This window comes from Geotrypetes seraphini, chromosome 1, assembly GCF_902459505.1.
Source record: "Geotrypetes seraphini chromosome 1, aGeoSer1.1, whole genome shotgun sequence".
Classification (NCBI taxonomy): Eukaryota; Metazoa; Chordata; class Amphibia; order Gymnophiona; family Dermophiidae; genus Geotrypetes; species Geotrypetes seraphini.
The window spans coordinates 177,338,808-177,356,526 of NC_047084.1; the positions used below are offsets into that span (position 1 = coordinate 177,338,808).

Genomic DNA, 17,719 nt, shown 5'->3' on the forward strand with positions numbered 1-17,719 from the left:
AAAAGCTCTTTTAGCTTTGAAATCAAGGGTGTTGGCGTTGGGAACCACATTATTATTTAAAGTTTCCATGTAAATGCTTAGTTAAATTTAAAGAAAATGAATATGTATACTGGGACTCTATCCAATTGGAACAATTTTTACAACTTCATGAAACTTGTAAGGTCACCATCTGAATTTAATAGTAGTTGGAGTTTAGATTTATGATGTACCATAAATATTTGATTTTTTAAAATCATGATTATGTTTGAATGTATCGGTTAATTATATCAGGATATATTTTCCCATTATGTGGACTAGAGGAGATAGTGAATTATATTTGAAATGTTTTACTTTTCTGTAATTTTCCTTTATTATTATCTGTAAAAATGATAATGATTGAAACTCGATAAATAAAAAAAAAATTATAAATAAAAAAATCTTTCTGTGGACAGCAGTTTTTCAATGATGAAGACATCAAGGAAGCTGTAACATCCTGGTTTGAAGGTCAAACAGAAGAATTCTTTTCAAAGAGGTTAAAGTCATTGCAGGAAAAGTGGATGAAATATATGGAGCTATCATGGGACTATACTGAAAAATAAAATAAATTTTTTTTGAAAGAATGCCCCTTGTATTATGGTTACTCTAGGTAGTGTCTTTTGGGGCTAATTCTGGGATGAGATAGGGTGATCTTAGCTGTGAAAATGGCTACTGCATGGTAGAGGAAGACGGAAAAGAACTGGGAACTTCACACCTATGTAAAGATCACGTTGGAGTTGAAAGGACAGTCTAAGGGGTATAAGAGGCACTGGTGTCAGCTAACCTGTTTATATAGAGACAAGAGTTTAAGATCTTGCACTCATTTATATATCTTCACCCACCCCCAACACACACATTCTGCAAGGGAAGCAAAATGCTGGCCTACATTTCAAAAAGTTGCGGCTACTGAACTGATCATGGCAAGAGAATCTCCCTGCCGCAATCAGTTTAGCAGCCGCAGCAGGGAACCCATTCCACCGTGAAGTTGGTTGGCAAGAGAGATGCCCAGTCCCTCCTGCTGGAACCCCCGAAGGCCCCACCCAAAATGTCCGCAGCAGGAGGAATTGGGCACTCCTCCTGCTATGAACATTTGGGGATTCCATCAAGAGGGACTGGGCATCCCTCCTACTGGGGATTATTTTGGGGCTTGCCGCAGGAGGGATTTGGCACCCTTCCTGCCAAGGATTGTTTTGGGGTTTGTGGCAGGAGGGATTGAGCATTCCCTCCTGTTGCGAACAGTGGGGTGGGAGGGGGGTTCGGGAGTGGTGGCGGGAGGGAGTTGGGCATATCTCCTGCCAGCCAACTGGTGGTGGAGGGATGGGTTCCCAGCAGCAGCTGCTAAACTGATAGCTCCAGGGAGATTACCTTGCGAAGATCACCTCAGTGGCAATGTGATTCTCTAACCGGTGCCTGTGACATGGTCGCCAGTTAGAGAATCGGGATGGTTATAAAGGGTTAGGCATCTGTCCATCAAGACAGATGCAATTTTATATAGGACACCCATGTGCGATTCTCAAAAGCCGCTTAGGCAGCTGCTGAGACTGGGTGTCCTATATAGAATCCGGTCCAAAATGGCTACTAATCCACTGCCTCCTAACATGTATTGATGGAAAACCATATTAAACAAGAAACAGATAGTACAGATGTCTAAAATGTGCATGGTACTATGAGAATTTCTAAGTAATAACCAAACAGAACAACTTTAAAAATATTTTTCATATGTTTACCAACTTACCTTGGCTCTGGGCCATCCTGGCCAGATTTTTAGCATACTGTCATAAAGCTGGATGCTTTCTCGTGGAGAACAGGTAAGATCTTTTGGAATGCCATATTTCTCAATCTGCAAGTACAATAATGAGAATTACATCAGAAAGCACATGTGATTTGCTAACTGCTTTCTTTCTCTCTCTGCTTTCTCTTATATTTTTGACTATAGTTCAGCACGTGTTTAGCTCATATTATGTTTTATTATTTTGTCAAAATTAACTTCCTAAAGTTTCTTTTACCTTGCTTTATATAGGACTAACATATTTTATATTTAGTTTTAATTTAGCATGGCCTGGTGTAAAGAAGCAGCAATATGGATCATCTTTGAAAGAGAAAATGGAACCTCCATACACATGGGTGTCATCTACAGCCCTCCTACATACACAGATAAGTTGGACAAAGATTTGGTCATTGATATTCAAAAGATAGGAATAAAGGGGGAGGTGCTGTTGCTGGGAGATTTCAACCTGCCAGATGCAGATTGGAAGGTTCCATCTGTGGAATCAGAAAGAAGTAGAGTGAGTATGGATGCTTTCAAAGAGTACTGAAACATAGAAACATGATGGCAGATAAAAACTAAATGGCCCATCTAGTCTGCCCATCCGCAGTAACCATTATCTCTTTCTCTCTCTGAAAGATCCCACGTGCCTATTCCTGGCCCTCTTGAATTCAGACACAGTCTCTGTCTCCACCACCTCTTCTGGGAGACTGTTGCATGCATCTACCACCCTTTCCGTAAAGAAGTATTTCCTGAGATTACGCCGGAGATTATCACCTCTTAACTTCATCTTATGCCCTAGCATTGCAGAGTTTCCTTTTAAATGAAAGAGACTCGACTCATGCACATTTATATTACGTAGGTATTTAAACATCTCTCTCACCTTTCCTCCAAAGTATACAGATTGAGTTCTTTAAGTTTAGAAACATAGAAACATAGAAAAAAGCAGCAGAAAAGGGCTATAGCCCACCAAGTCTGCCCATTCCAAGTATCCCCTCCCCTGAATTTACTTCCTTAAAGATCCCACGTGAGTATCCCATTTTCTCTTAAAATCCGTCACGCTGCTGGCCTTTATCACCTGGAGTGGGAATCTGTTCCAATGATACACTACTCTTTCGGTGAAGAAGTACTTCCTGGAGTCGCCATGAAACTTCCCTCCCCTGATTTTCAGCGGATGCCCTCTGGTGGTCGAGGGTCCCATGAGCCAGAAGATATCATCTTCTGACTCGATGTGTCCCGTGATGTACTTATATGTTTCAATCATATCTCCCCGTTCTCTTCTTTCCTCAAGTGAGTACAGCCGCAATTTTTTAAATCTTTCTTCATACGTGAGATCCTTGAGCCCCAAGACCATCCTGGTGGCCGTTCGCTGAACCAACTCGATCCTCAGCACGTCCTTTCGGTAGTGTGGTCTCCAAAACTGAACACAGTACTCCAAGTGAGGCCTCACCATGGCTCTGTACAACGGCATCATAACTTCAGGTCTCCTGCTGACGAAACCTCTGCGGATACACCCCATCATTTGTCTTGCCCTGGAGGAAGCCTTCTCCACTTGATTGGCAACCTTCATGTCCTCACTAATGATCACCCCTAGGTCGCGTTCCGCCGTGGTCCTAACCAAGGTCTCACCATTTAGTACATAAGTTCTACGCGGGTTTCTCTTATCCAGGTGCATTATCTTGCATTTTTTAGCATTGAAGCCTAGCTGCCAAGTAGTTGACCATTGTTCCAGCAACAGTAGGTCGTGTGTCATATTATCAGGTAATAAGCTTTTGCCTACTATGTTGCAAAGTTTGGCGTCGTCGGCGAACAGTGATACCCTTCCTCTAAGTCCTTGCGTCATATCTCTTATGAATAAGTTAAATAGAATCGGGCCCAGGACCGAGCCCTGCGGCACTCCACTGATCACGTCCGATGCTTCGGATGGGGTACCGTTCACCACCACCTTCTGAAGTCTACCGCTCAGCCAATCCCCAACCCATGTAGTTAGAGTGTCTCCTAATCCTATCGATTTCAGCTTGTTCAGTAATCTTCGATGAGGGACGCTATCAAATGCTTTACTGAAGTCCAAATATACCACGTCCAGTGACTCTCCGGCGTCCAGTTGTCTAGTAACCCAGTCAAAAAAGCTAATCAGATTAGATTGGCAGGATCTGCCCTGGGTGAACCCGTGTTGGTGTGGATCACGCAGTTTTTCTTCTTTAAGGATTGTGTCAAGATTCTGTTTGATCAGTGTTTCCATGAGTTTACACACTATAGACATGAGACTCACTGGTCTGTAGTTTGCTGTCTCTGTCCTGCAGCCCTTTTTGTGGAGTGGGATTACGTTGGCGGTTTTCCAGTCCAAGGGGACCCTTCCTGTGCTTAGGGAAAGATTGAAAAGAACAGATAATGGTTCTGCCAGGACTTCCCTTAACTCCCTGAGCATTCTGGGGTGTAGGTTATCCGGTCCCATGGCTTTGTTTACCTTGAGTCTTGATAGTTCGTCATAGACGTTACTGGGCGTAAATTCGAAATCTTGAAACGGGTCTTTCTGGTTATCTCCCGTCTGCAGCTGTGGACCAGCTCCCGGCGCTTCGCGGGTGAACACTGAACAGAAGTATTTGTTTAGTAGTTCTGCCTTCTCAGAATCTGATTCCGCAAAGTTACCGTCCAATTGCTTCAGGCATACTATCCCATCTTTGTTTCTTTTCCTGTCACTAATATAGCTGAAGAAAGATTTATCCCCTTTCTTAATTTTCCGTGCTAGCTCTTCCTCCATTCGGAGTTTGGCTTCTCTGACTGCTGTTTTAACAGCTTTAGATCTGTCTAGATAGTCCTCTTTCGCCCCATCTCTGCCTAAATGTTTGTAGGTGATAAATGCGTCTTTTTTCTGTTTAACTAGGTCTGAAATTTCTTTACTGAACCATTGGGGTCTTTTGTTTCTCCTGCGTTTACTTACTGTCTTTATGTATCGGTCTATTGCTTCGTGTAGGATGGACTTCAGAGACGACCACATATCCTCCACATTGTCAGATATTGCTTGTTTATGTAGCTCCTGATGGACAAAATCTCCCATGCGGTTGAAGTCTGTGCCTCTAAAGTTGAGAACCCTTGTTGCTGTGTTTGTCTTAGGGAAACCTTTCTTGAGGTTGAGCCATACCATATTATGGTCGCTGGAGGCCAGTTTGTCTCCTACTGAGACTTCCGTGACGCTATCTCCGTTGGTGAGAACTAGGTCTAGTAATGCCTGGTCCCTGCTGGGCTCCAATACCAATTGCTTGAGACGTGCACCCTTTATGGAGGTTAATATTCTTTTGCTGCTACCCGTAGTCGCGGAGAGTGTGTTCCAATCTGCATCTGGCATGTTGAAGTCTCCTAGCATTACTGTGTCCCCGCGCAGTGTGATGTTCTCTATGTCCTCGATTAATTCCATGTCTTTGTCCTCCTGTTGCCTGGGAGGTCTATATATCACCCCAAGGTATAGGCATTTTTCATTCCCTCTGGCCAGGTTCACCCAGAGGGATTCCCCGGTGTATCTAACATCTGTGATTCTGGTGGTTTTTATGCTTTCCTTAGTGTATAGCGCTACTCCTCCTCCCAATTTACCCTCTCGGTCGCAACGAAGTAGGTTGTACCCTGGTATAACCATATCCCACCCATGCGATTCCGTGAACCAGGTTTCGGATATCGCTATCACGTCAAGATCGGCGTTTGTTATCTCAGTCTCTAATGCTAGAATTTTATTGCCCAAGCTGTGTGCATTAACATACATAGCCCTCCATATATGTGAAGAGATTCCTTTACGAGCTAGTGTGGCTCCTAAATTATCAGTGATATTTCTCCCTGAATTATTGTGGATATCATTGGTACTTACCTTAGACTTGGTAGTGTGAGTGCGACTTGCCTCCTCAGGGTGGTTTCTTACTGCTCTAGGATATAAGTATGTACCCTCCCCCATATGCCTTATCACGAAGACCATACACCATTTTAGTAGCCTTCCTCTGGACCAACTCCATCCTTTTTATATTTTTTTGAAGGTGATGCTAAATCTTAGGTCACAAATGGAGTGTGTCAATGTTCGAATGGATGCCCCCCTGGTCAATAGTAAGAACATAAGTATTGCCATACTGGAACAACTTTAGGTCCATCAAGCCAAGTATCCTGTTTCCAACAGTGGCCAACTCAGGCCACAGGTTCCTGGCAAGATCCCACACAGCAAAACAGATTTTATGCTGCTTATTCTAAGAATAAACAGTGGATTTCTCCAAACCATCTCAATAATAACCTATGGACTCCTCTTTTAGGAAATTATCCAAACCATTTAAAATCCTGTTATGTTAACTGAATCTATTGCAGTCTCTGGCAATGAACTCCAGAGTTTAATTACACATTGAGTAGAGAAATATTTATTCCAGTTTGTTTTAAATCTACTACTTAGTAGCTTCATCGTATGCCCCCTACTCCAAGTATTTTTGGAAAGACTAAACAAGCAATTCACATCTACCCTTTCCATTCCACTCAGTATTTTATAGACCTCTATCATATCTTCCATGAGCTGTCTCTTCTCCATGCTGAAGAGCCCTAGTCACTTTAGTCTTTCCTCATAGGGAAGTCGTCCCATCCATTTATCATTTTCATTGCCCTTCTCTGTACCTTTCCTAATTCTGCTATATTTTTTTTGAGATTTGGCACCAAAATTGCACACAGTATTTGAGGTGTGGCTGTACCATACAGCAATACAAAGGCATTATAATGTTTTCATCTTTGTTTTCCATTCCTTTCCAGATAATTCCTAACACTCTATTTGAGTTCTTAGCCGCTAGCGCACACTGAGCTGAGGGTTTCAATGTATCCTCAATGATGACATCTAAATCCTTTTCTTACGCGGTGACTCCTAAAGGGAACCCTACATCACAAAGCTGTAGTTCGGGTTCCGCTTTCCCACATGCATCATTTTGTGCATGCTCACATTAAATGTCATCTGTAATTTAGATACCCAGTCTCACAAGGTCCTTTCATAATTTTTCACAATCCTTTTGTGATTTAACAACTTTAAATAACTTTTTGTCATCAGCAAATTTTAATTATCTCACTAGTTATTCCTACCTCTAGATCATTGATAAATATGTTAAAAAGCAGTCTTCCGGTACTATGCTAGATTTTAAAAATAAATTACTAACAATAGCTCTGCAAGTTCATTCTTCAATTATATCAGCACTCTGGTATGTATATCATTTGGTCCAGGAGATTTCTACAATTCAATTTGTCAAATTGATCCATTATGTCTCCTAGTGTTAGAGATTTGTTTGAGTTTCTCTAGTTCATCAGCATGAGTTTCTCTGATAGATTTAAAATAAACTGGAGAAAATATTTAAAACTGGAGAAAATATTTCTTTACTCAATGTGTAATTAAACTCTGGAGTTCATTGCCAGTGAATGTGATAGATTCATTGGCATTGAATACAATTTCTGGCACCGGTATCTCCACCACATATTCCTTGGTGAAGACCGAAGCAAAGAATGCATTTAATCTTTCTGCTATGACATTGTCTTACCTGAGAGCCCCTTTTATCCCTCGGTTGTCTAGCAGTCCAACTGATTCTTTTCCCGATTCTTTCCTGATTCTTACTTTTAATATACCTAAAACGTTTTTGCTGTGTGTTTTTGTTTCCAGCACAATCTTCTTTTCAAGGTCTCTCTTTACTTTCCTTATTAGTGCCTTGCATTTGACGTGCCATTCCTTATGCTGTTTACGATTATTTTCAGTCAGAAACTTCTTCTACTTTCTGAAGGATTCTCATTTAGCTCTAATAGCTTCCTTTACCTCACTCGTTAACCACACCATTTGCTGTTTGGTCTTCCTTCCTCCTTTTTTAATACATGGAATATATTTAGTCTGGGCTTCCAAGATGGTATTTTTGAATAACATCCATGCCTAATGTAAATTTTTGACCTTTGCAACTGCTCCTCTAAGTTTCTTTTTCACCATTCTCCTCATGTTATCATAGTCTCCTTTTTTAAAGTTAAGCTACTGTATTGGATTTTTTGTGTGGACTTATTCCAGGGATATCATATCTAATCATGTTATGATCACTGTAATCAAGCGCACCAATTCATGTGTTTCACTAAGAAATAGGTGTAGAACTGTTTTACCTCTTGCCAGTTCCTGAACCAACTGCTCCATAAAGCAGTCCTTGATTTCATCAATGAATTTTATCTCCCTAGCATGTCCTGATGTTACATTTATCCCTGTCAATATCAGGGTAGTTGAAATCACCTATTATTGTGTTACCCAGTTTGTTAGCCTCCCTAATTTCTGATAACATTTCAGTATCTGTTCATTCATCCTCGTCAGGCAGATGGTAGTACAGTCCAATCACTATCCTTTTCCCCTTTACACATGGGATTTCTACCCATAAGGATTCCAAGATGTGTTTCAGTTCCTTTAGAATTTTCAGTTCATTTGATTGAAGGCCCTCCTTAATATATAGCATTACGCCTCCAACAATTCGATCTACCCTATCACTGTGGTATAGTTTCTATCCTGGTATGACAGTGTCCCATTGGTTATTGTCCTTCCATCAGGTCTCAAAGATGCCTATTATATCCATCTTTTCATTTAGTGCAATATATTCTAACTTTTCCATCTTGTTTCTAAGGCTTCTGGCATTTGCATACAAACATTTCAAACAATGTTTGTCATATCTATTTACAATTTGTTCAGCAGTTGGCATGGATAATATGCAATCCTTGAAATCAGACTGCTCTGAATTTAAGGAAACCTGGTCTACTGTGGCCTGTATTGCAACCTTGCTATTGGGATGCTTTGTCTTTCCTTTTATAGTGATATCTTTTAAAGATACCTTGTTCCAAACTTTGAGTGACTGTCAGTTTCTAGTTTAAAAGCTGCTCTATCTCCTTTTTATTTTTTTTTATATTTTAAATATTTATTGAAATTTTCAAAATATTCAAAGAATAATTGTAAGACCAAATAAACATTACAGAGCAATGACCACCACAAGAAATAACCAGAATACATGAGCTAAAACTTTTGACAAAAAATGACAAAGGGCTCCTTTTACAAAGGTGCGCTAGCGTTTTTAAGGCACCCACCGGATTATCGTGCACTATAGCGCACGCTACCCGAAAAACTTCCGCCTGCTCAAGAGGAGGCGGTAGTGGCTAACGCACGTGGCATTTTAGCGCGTGCTAAAACCACTAGCACATCTTTGTAAAAGGAGCCCAAGGTCTCAACCCTTTGAACTGCTCCCCACCATAGAGTCTACTAACACAGCAGGATCTCCAAGTCCCCCCTCCCCCAAAGCTCCTTGCCCCAGCAGAATACCCAAATGTGGAAGGAAAAGAATAAACCTCCCCATATCCCCCTCTCCCCAGATCAGGAAACATACAGGACTCCCCTTATAAAAGTTCCAGCTTAGCACTAAACACAGACCAATTACCCAGAGATTGAGCATAATACCCCCTCTGCTTTGCAAGCATCAGCTCCATAGACCCCATATTATATAAGTGCAAATGCCAAGCACTCAAATCTTGGCGCATTAGGTGACTTCCAGGATCCTGCAATCAGGCATTTGGCAGCCACCAAATCCAATCTTAATAGTTGTGTCTGCCACTTGGTAGAACAGATATTAGACAGACCCAAAAGGCAGCTCTAGGGTGTAAAGCCTACAGGTGTACCCAGAAGTTTAGTCAAAGAGTCTACCACAGCCCTCCAAAAAGATGTCAATTTGGGACAAGCCCACCAGACATGGATGAAGGAGCCTAAAACAGCATTACAACACCAGCAAAGAGCAGACGTCTGTGGATACATCTTGTGCAATCTCTCTAGTGTATATATCACCTAGAAAGAACGTTATAGGCATTCTCTTGCACTAAGGCACAAGAAGCTGCTTTCCCTACCTCAGCACATATACTATCCCATTCTCTGGAAGTAAAAGTGCATCCCAAATCATGCTCCCAGTGATGCCTAAAAGAAAACACTGGGACTTCACTGCCCCTGCAATACTTATAAAGTATCAAAATAGACCTGGGGACAGTTTTCAAGAGTAACCACATATTCTCAAAACGTTCCTTCCCCACTGGTGAAATACAATCCCATTGCTGAGAACATATATAATGCCACACCTGCAGTAAGCTAAATAATTTCCTCCTGGAAGTCCATATTTAGTTTGTAGCACAGAAAAAGGCACTATGCCACCCCCTTGCAAAAGATCCCTAAAGGTCACCAACCCTAAACGCTCCCATCGCTCAAAGACCTTATTAGTCTGACCCCCCCCCCCCCCCACAAACACACACAAAGAACTGGGGTTCCATACGTAATGAAGCCATGGAGGAGACCCACAAGTCCCGATTAAACCCCCTCTTCACCTGTCCCCATATCTTAAGCAAATGTAGTAAAAAGGGATAAGCTCGGAAAGTTTCTATCTCCTTTTTAAATGTTGATGCCAGCAGCCTGGTTCCACCCTGGTTAAGCTTGAGCCCATCTTTGTGAAATAAGCACCACCATCCCCAAAATATTGCCAAGTTCCTAACAAATCTAAAACCCTCCTCCCTGCACCATTGCCTAATCCACTCATTGAGACTCCAGAGCTCTGCCTGTCTCTTGGTTCCTATATGTGGAATAGGGAGCACTTCTGAAAATGCCACCCTGGAGGTTCTGAATTTTAACTTTCTACCTAAGCCAAAATTTGGCTTCCAGAGCCTCCCTACCACATTTTCCTATATCACTGGTACCCATATGTACTAAGACAGTAGGCTTCTCCCCAGAACTATCTAAAATCTTATCTAGGTGGCATGCAAGGTCCGCCACCTTCGCACCAGGCAGGCAAGTGTCTAAGCGATCCTAACGTCCACCAGCCACCCAGCTATCTGCATGCCTAATGATCAAATCTCCCACTATAATGGCTGTCCTAACCCTTCCCTCCTAGGCAAAAGCCCCTAGAGACATATCCTCGGTGCAAGAAGATATTGCATTCCATTGTAGGCAAGTCCTGGCTACATGATTGCTTCCTACTTCACTAGGGTGCTGCTTTTCTTTATGAAGAGCTCTCTCCTCCAAGGCAGCACAGAGGCTGCCAGATTGAAAGTGGAACTTCTCTACAACATCCATGAAGGTCTCCTCCAAGTACCTTTCTGTCTCCCTCAGCTCCTCCAAGTCTGCTAATCTAGCCTCAAGAGATAGAATCTGTTCCCTGAGTGCTAGAAGTTCTTTGCACCAAGCACACACATAAGACCTCTCAACAACTGAGAGATAATCAAGCATGTGGAAATAAAAATGGATCAAGGCATGCTTTGAACCCACAGCATTTCAACTCATAGTTCAGATATCAGTAATGGCACATATGGATTATTGTAACATCTTATATGTTGGATGCCATACTTCAGTATGTTACCGATTACAATTATTACAGAATCCAGTGACCAGACTGTATGAGCTTTTGTCCTGGCATATCCTATTAAGTATTGCCATGCTTTTTGAGTATTATCATGTCATGATCTACAATGAACTGTCAAGCTCTACATTACTATACCCTGTTCTACTTTATTATATATACCCTGTTATGTCTTATTATGTATGTAAGCTTGTAACCCATTCTGAGCTCTTCTGGGAGGATGAGATATAAATCCAAATAAATAAATAATGGCATAATGGCTACTGATGTGGTGTACAGTTGGGTCCAGTAGGTATTGAAGGGCTCACCATACACTATAAGGGGGTTATAGTGAGATGTATACCTGGGACCTTTTACTTGAAGTTCACTACAATAACTCCTACAATGCCCCACTGCTCTGCTGGGATGTCTGTGTGGCCAGTCTACTAAGAATGCTGGCCCCTCCTACATACCAATGACATGTTCTGTGCATTTTTCATTTGGACATGGCTATTTTTGAAAATGGTCAAAAAAGATAGACACACTAAAGCAAACACATCTAGAAATAGTCATTTAAAAAAAGATACTGTATTTTTCGCTCCATAAGACGCACCTGACTATAAGACGCACCCTAAATTTAGATGAAAACAAGAAAAAAACATTCTGAACCAAATTTTCCCTGCCAGGCTCTGTACCCAACCCCACACTCATTGCCAGGCTCTGCACCCTATCTTCCCTCCCTACCAGGCTCTGCACCCTGACCCCCCTCTGGTGGTATAGTGGTAGGCTGGGACAGAGCACAGATGACAAGGCAGATGACTTTTTAAAATATGCAATGTCACCTCAGTAACAACTATAGAAAAATAGACAAATATAGGGCAAAATATAGACAGCATAAATAAATTCTCTAAACTGACACATTTTGATCACTAAATTGAAAATAAAATCATTTTTCCTACCTTTGTTGTCTGGTGATTTCTTTCTTTCCTTCCTTCGGCCAAACAATTATCCTTTCTTCCCTCCTTCCTATGTTCCCCTCACTGCCTTCCAGCCTGTCGTCTTCCATCCCCAAGCCTGCTTGCCTGTCCGCATGCTGGTTTTAATTGCCTGCCGCTGTGAGAACACATTCACGAAGCAGCAGCAGCCGGGGGGGGGGGACTCCTGTATAAAGCACCTAGAATAGCCCGAGAATTGCTGGGAAGGGCCAGGCAGGTGCAGCGATTGCACATACAAAGCCCAGAAGCCTTACCCCCGACGTCGATGAGGAAGCAGCAGCAGCGGTGGGGTGGGACTCCTGGCTCAGCGCGGCACCCAGAACGGAAGGAGTTGCTAGGAAGGGCCAGGCAGGTGCAGCGATTGCACGACGCTGACCCAGAAGCCTTATTCCATCAATTCTGACATCGGGAGTAAGGCTTCTGGGCCGGCGGCGTGCAATCGCTGCACCCGCCTGGCCTTTCCCTTCCTGTACTTTCAGCTGCAGTGAGCAACCAGCAGCAGCAGCGGCGGGTGAGGGGCGAGCAGTGGTGGCAGCCTAAATAAGGTAAAGGGGGGATTGTGGTATTCGCTCCATAGGACGCACCCTTTTTTCCACCCACTTTTTTGTGTGGAAAAAGTGCATCTTATGGAGCAAAAAATACAGTATTTTGCAGTTTCAAAAAAATGACCATTTTCTGTACCCAAATTTTGGGCTCACTTTTGAGAACATCTAAACTCGGATTTAGACATCATATTAAAATTGCTCCTCTAAATAAACTGAACTAAATTTGGGGAGTGGAAAGAAAGAGGGCAGAGGCTGGATGGAACAAGGTGCAGAGGAGGGCAAATACATTGAGGGGAAGAGAAGGAGAGCAGACTATGGATAGAAGAAGAGAGAAGAAAGGCAGACACTGGATGGAAGGACAGTAGATGCTAGATGGAAGGGGGAGAGGAGGGCAGATGACAAACATAGAAACATGATGAAAAAATAAAGGCCAAATGGCTCATCCAGTCTGCCCATCCGCAGTAACAATTATCTCTTCCTCTCTCTAAGAGATCCCACGTGTCTCTCCCAACTTTCTTGAATTCAGACACAGTCTCCACCACCTCTTCCTGGAGACTGTTCCACACATCTACCACCCTTTCTATAAAAAAATATTTCCTTAGATTACTCCTGAGTCTATCACCTCTTACCTTCATCCTATGCCCTCTCATTCCACAGCTTCCTTTCACATGAAAGAGACTCGACTCATGCGCATTTACATCATGTAGGTATTTAAACGTCTCTATCATATCTCCCTTCTCCTGCCTTTCCTCCAAAGTATACAGATTGAATCTGTCTCCATACAGCTTATGACGAACACCACATACTATTTTAGTAGCCTTCCTCTGGACTAACTCCAACCGTTTTATATCTTTCTCAAGATGCAGCCTCCAGAATTGTACACAATATTCTAAATAAGGTCTAACCAAAGTCTTATACAGGGCATCAATACCTCATTTTTCCTACTAGCCATACCTCTCCCTATGAACCCTAGCATCTTTCTACCTTTCACCATCATCTTTTCAACCTGTTTGGCTACCTTAAGATCATCACATACAATCAATTTTCAGAGGATTGTGTTCGTGAGGAGCTAGCTAAAATAAAAGCAGACAAGTGATGGGGCCAGATGGTGTACATCCAAGGGTTCTGAAGGAACTTAGGGAAGTTCAGGTGGTTCCGCTGACTGACCTTTTCAATGAGTCTCTAGAGTTGGGAGTGGTACCGGAGGAATGGAGGAATGGTCCCTCTCCGCAAAAGTGCAAGTAAGGAAGAAGTAGGGAATAACTGACCGATAAGTCTGACTTCTGTGGGAAGCAAATTAATGGAAATGCTTTTAAAAAAGAGAATTGTGAAAACATAGTAAATGATGACAGATAAAGACCTGAACAGTCCATCCAGTCTGCCCATTAGTTATACGCATTAAAAATACATGATTAAATTAACTTGTCTCTTCTTTGATATTTCTGAGTCATAGACTGTAAAGTCCACCTATTATTGTCCTAGGTTCCAAATGCTGAAGTTGCCATCCAAGCTCACTCCAGCCTATCCAACCATCCTGTTTGTAGTATATCTATCATAAAGTCTGTCTAGTAACATCCTCATGTTCCAAGTTAGTGGAGTTCACATTGATGCCCTCCCCAGCCCAATCCTATACCAAATCATCACATATGGGACATAGACCAGTATCAGCCTTACCTCTTTAATTTACATTCTTCGTTTTCTAATTAGAGATCCTCTATGTTTATCCCATACTTTTTTGAATTCAATTACCGTTTTCCTCTCTACCATCCCTCGGGAAGGCATTCAAGGCATCTACCACCCTCTCCTTGAAAAAGAATTTCCTAACATTGCTCCTGAGTCTTCCTCCCTGCAATCTCAAATTATGCCCTCTAGTTTTCCCTTCCCTGGAAAAGATTTGGTTCTATATTAATACCTTTCAAGTATTTAAACGCTATATCATATCTTCCCTGTCCCTCCTCTTCTCCAGATTACTACCCTCAAATGCATCACTCTGCACTTCTCCGCATTGAATTTTAGTTGCCAGACATTAGATCATTCTTCTAACTTTTGCAGATCCTTTTCATGTTTTCCATTCTCTCAGGGGTGTCCACTCTGTTATAAATCTGGGATCATCCGCAAAAAGGCTAACTTTACCTTCTAACCCTTCAGCTATGTCGCTCACAAACATATTAAACAGAATCAGTCCCAGCACCGATCTCTGAGGCACTCCACTAGTCACCTTTCCCTCCTCAGAGCGAATTCATTAACCATCAACCTAGCTTCTAATCCAGTTCACGACTTTGGGCACTAACTTCAGCCCGTGGAGTTTGTTTAAGAGCCTCCTATGAGGAACTGTGAAGTTTCTGGAATCCTGTAGATTACAGGACAGGAGGAAACATGGATTCATTAGAGGTAGGTCTTATCAGACAAATTTAATCAATTTATTTGACTGGGTGACCAAAGAATTAGATAGAGGGAGTATGCTAGATGTGGTGTATTTAGATTTTAGCAAAGCCTTTGACAGTGTTCCACACAGATGTCTAATAAATACACTGAGTGCCCTTGAGATGGGTCCCAAAGTGACAGACTGGGTCAAAAACTGGTTGAGTGGAAGCCAACAGATATTAGTGAGCAATGGAATGTGAGAAAAGGGATGTTACCAGGTTCTGTTCTTGAGCCTGTTCTTTTTAACATTTTTATAAACGATATTATTGCAGGGCTGTTGGGTAAGATTTGCCTCTTTGCGGATCTGAAATAGACACCCAGGATGGTGTAAATAACATGAAGAAAGACCTGGTGAAGCTTGAAGGTTGGTCTGAAATTTGGCAACGAAAATTTAATACTAAGAAATGCAAGGTCATGCATTTGGGCTGCAAATCCCAAGAGAATGGTACATTTTAGGGGATGAAGAACTTATGTGCACAACAGAAGAGCGGGACTTGGGTGTGATTGTATGTGATGATCTTAAGGTGGCCAAACAGGTTGAAGAGGTGACGGTGAAAGATAGAAGGATGCTAGGGTGCATAGGGAGGGGTGTGGCCAGTAGAAAAAAGGAGATATTGATGCCCCTGTATAAGACCTCATTTAGAATATTGTGTTCAATTCTGGAGGCTGCACCTTCAAAATATATAAAAAGGATGGAGTTGGCCCAGAGGAAAGTTACTAAAATGGTGTGCGGTCTTCGTCATAAGGTGGATAGGGGCAGACTTAAAGATCTCAATCTGTATACTATGGAGGAAAGGCGGGAGAGGGGAGATATGATAGAGATGTTTAAATCACAATAATTATAGACATGTCACTCACCAGCAGTAGGCTATATCTCTAAGATCCCATATTAAATTAAAAAACAGGTAGAGAAAAAGCCTCAAGGCATAACTTATAACTGGCATTGTTCTTGTCATTGGCATAAAAAACTCACACCCCAAGAATGTAAAGATCTATAGAGGTAAAAATTCCACTACTGTGCATGACATAGATGGAAGCTGGATTTAAGAATCCCTGAAGAAACCAAATGTGTGTTGGTGAAATAAGATCTTGTAGGAGCTTTTTTTCTCTGAGCCGATTTTCAAAGCTTAGACTGTGAGAAAGTTTTGAATGCCGTTGAAGATAGGAAGTCTGTATGACACCAGCAGCAGAAGTAAATCTCTGGCGCCAGAGCTAAGATATCTTTTTTCTATCTTTGATGTTTTTGAAAATTAACTACAAAATTAAAATATAAAAATGTTGATTGACTGTGCACAGTAGTGGGGTTTTTGCCTCTATAGATCTTTACATTCTTGGGGTGTGAGTTTTTTAAGAACATAAGAAACGCCCTCACCGGATCAGACCGAGGTCCATCTTGTCCGGTGATCCGCACCCGGACCCGGATTTACCGTATCCCTCAATATGATATGCAAGAAGGTGTGTATCCAACTTTCTCTTGAATCCCAGTACAGTAGTCTCCTCCACAACCTCCTCCAGGAGCGCATTCCAAGCACCCACCACACGCTGTGTGAAACAGAATTTCCTGACGTTTGTCCTAAACCTGCTGCCACTCAGTTTCAGGCTATGACCTCTTGTCCGTGTCACCTCTGAATATTTCAGCAATGGTGCCTCCTGGTCTATTTTATCAAATCCTTTTAATATTTTAAAGGTCTCTATCAAATCCCCTCTCAGTCTTCTCTTCTCAAGGGTAAACAGTCCCAGCCTCCTGAGTCGATCTTTGTAGGTCAAATGTTCCAGTATGGAAATACTTTTTTTTACACAAAGGGTGGTAGATGTGTGAAACGGTCTCCCAGAAGAGTTGGTGGAGACAGAGACTGTGTCTGATTTTAAGAAAGTTTGGGATAGGCACATGGAATCTCTTAGAGAGAGGAAGAGATAATGATTACTGAAGATGGAAAGACTGGATAGGCCTTTATCTGCCATCATGTTTCTATGTTTCTAAGTCTTGCTCTTCAGTCGTACACATAAGTTTTTCACCCCTAAACTGTACCGTTCCCTCAGGTTTTTAGAAGGGGAATGAGAAAGAGGATACCTTGATAGGAGGGGGAGACAAGAGAAAAGGAAGGGAGATGCTGGTCCTGGGGAAGGAAGGACTAGAGGGGAGGGGGGAGGAAGGTCTAAAGAATAAAGGGAAAATCTGAACATGAGGAAGGATAGGGGACATAGAGATGCAGTGCTAGACAAGGGGAGGGAGAACAGGGCCCGTGATCTTGAGTTTTGCTCCTGACACTTGTCTTCATTTTTTGCTCTCAACTGACATCTCCTCAGTGCGTCCACCCGAGTGCATGTATGCACTGTGCCACATTCAAGTCAGACTCTTGAAAAAGGCACAAGCGCTGAAACACTGCCAGTGTCGAGTCTATCGAGCCCATGTGGCAAATTCATCAATAAAGTGATTTTTTGAACAATACTACCCTTGGATGATCTATTGACATCCTGCCCTCATGATTCCCTCGTTGTGTAAATATTTAAAACAAATCATAGAAAGTATTTTTTTCACATAATGCAAAATTAAGTTCTGGAATTCATTGTACAAGGATGTGGTAAAAGTAGTTAGCAATT

The 17,719-nt window shown here is 42.1% G+C and overlaps 1 protein-coding gene across 6 annotated transcripts in view; it reads right to left on the bottom strand.

Annotated features, from left to right (window-relative positions):
- The window catches only part of LOC117359357 (probable ATP-dependent RNA helicase DDX60), a 254,746-nt gene that overhangs the window by 93,750 nt on the left and 143,277 nt on the right, over positions 1-17,719 (bottom strand). For all 6 annotated transcript variants that reach the window (XR_004539215.1, XM_033941992.1, XM_033941983.1 and 3 more), the window contains exon 23: positions 1,751-1,855. Coding sequence is in view for 5 of the 6 variants with exons in the window: in XM_033941992.1 (XP_033797883.1) it covers positions 1,751-1,855 (105 nt within the window). In the remaining variant the exon portion in view is untranslated. The remainder of the gene's footprint in view (positions 1-1,750; positions 1,856-17,719) is intronic.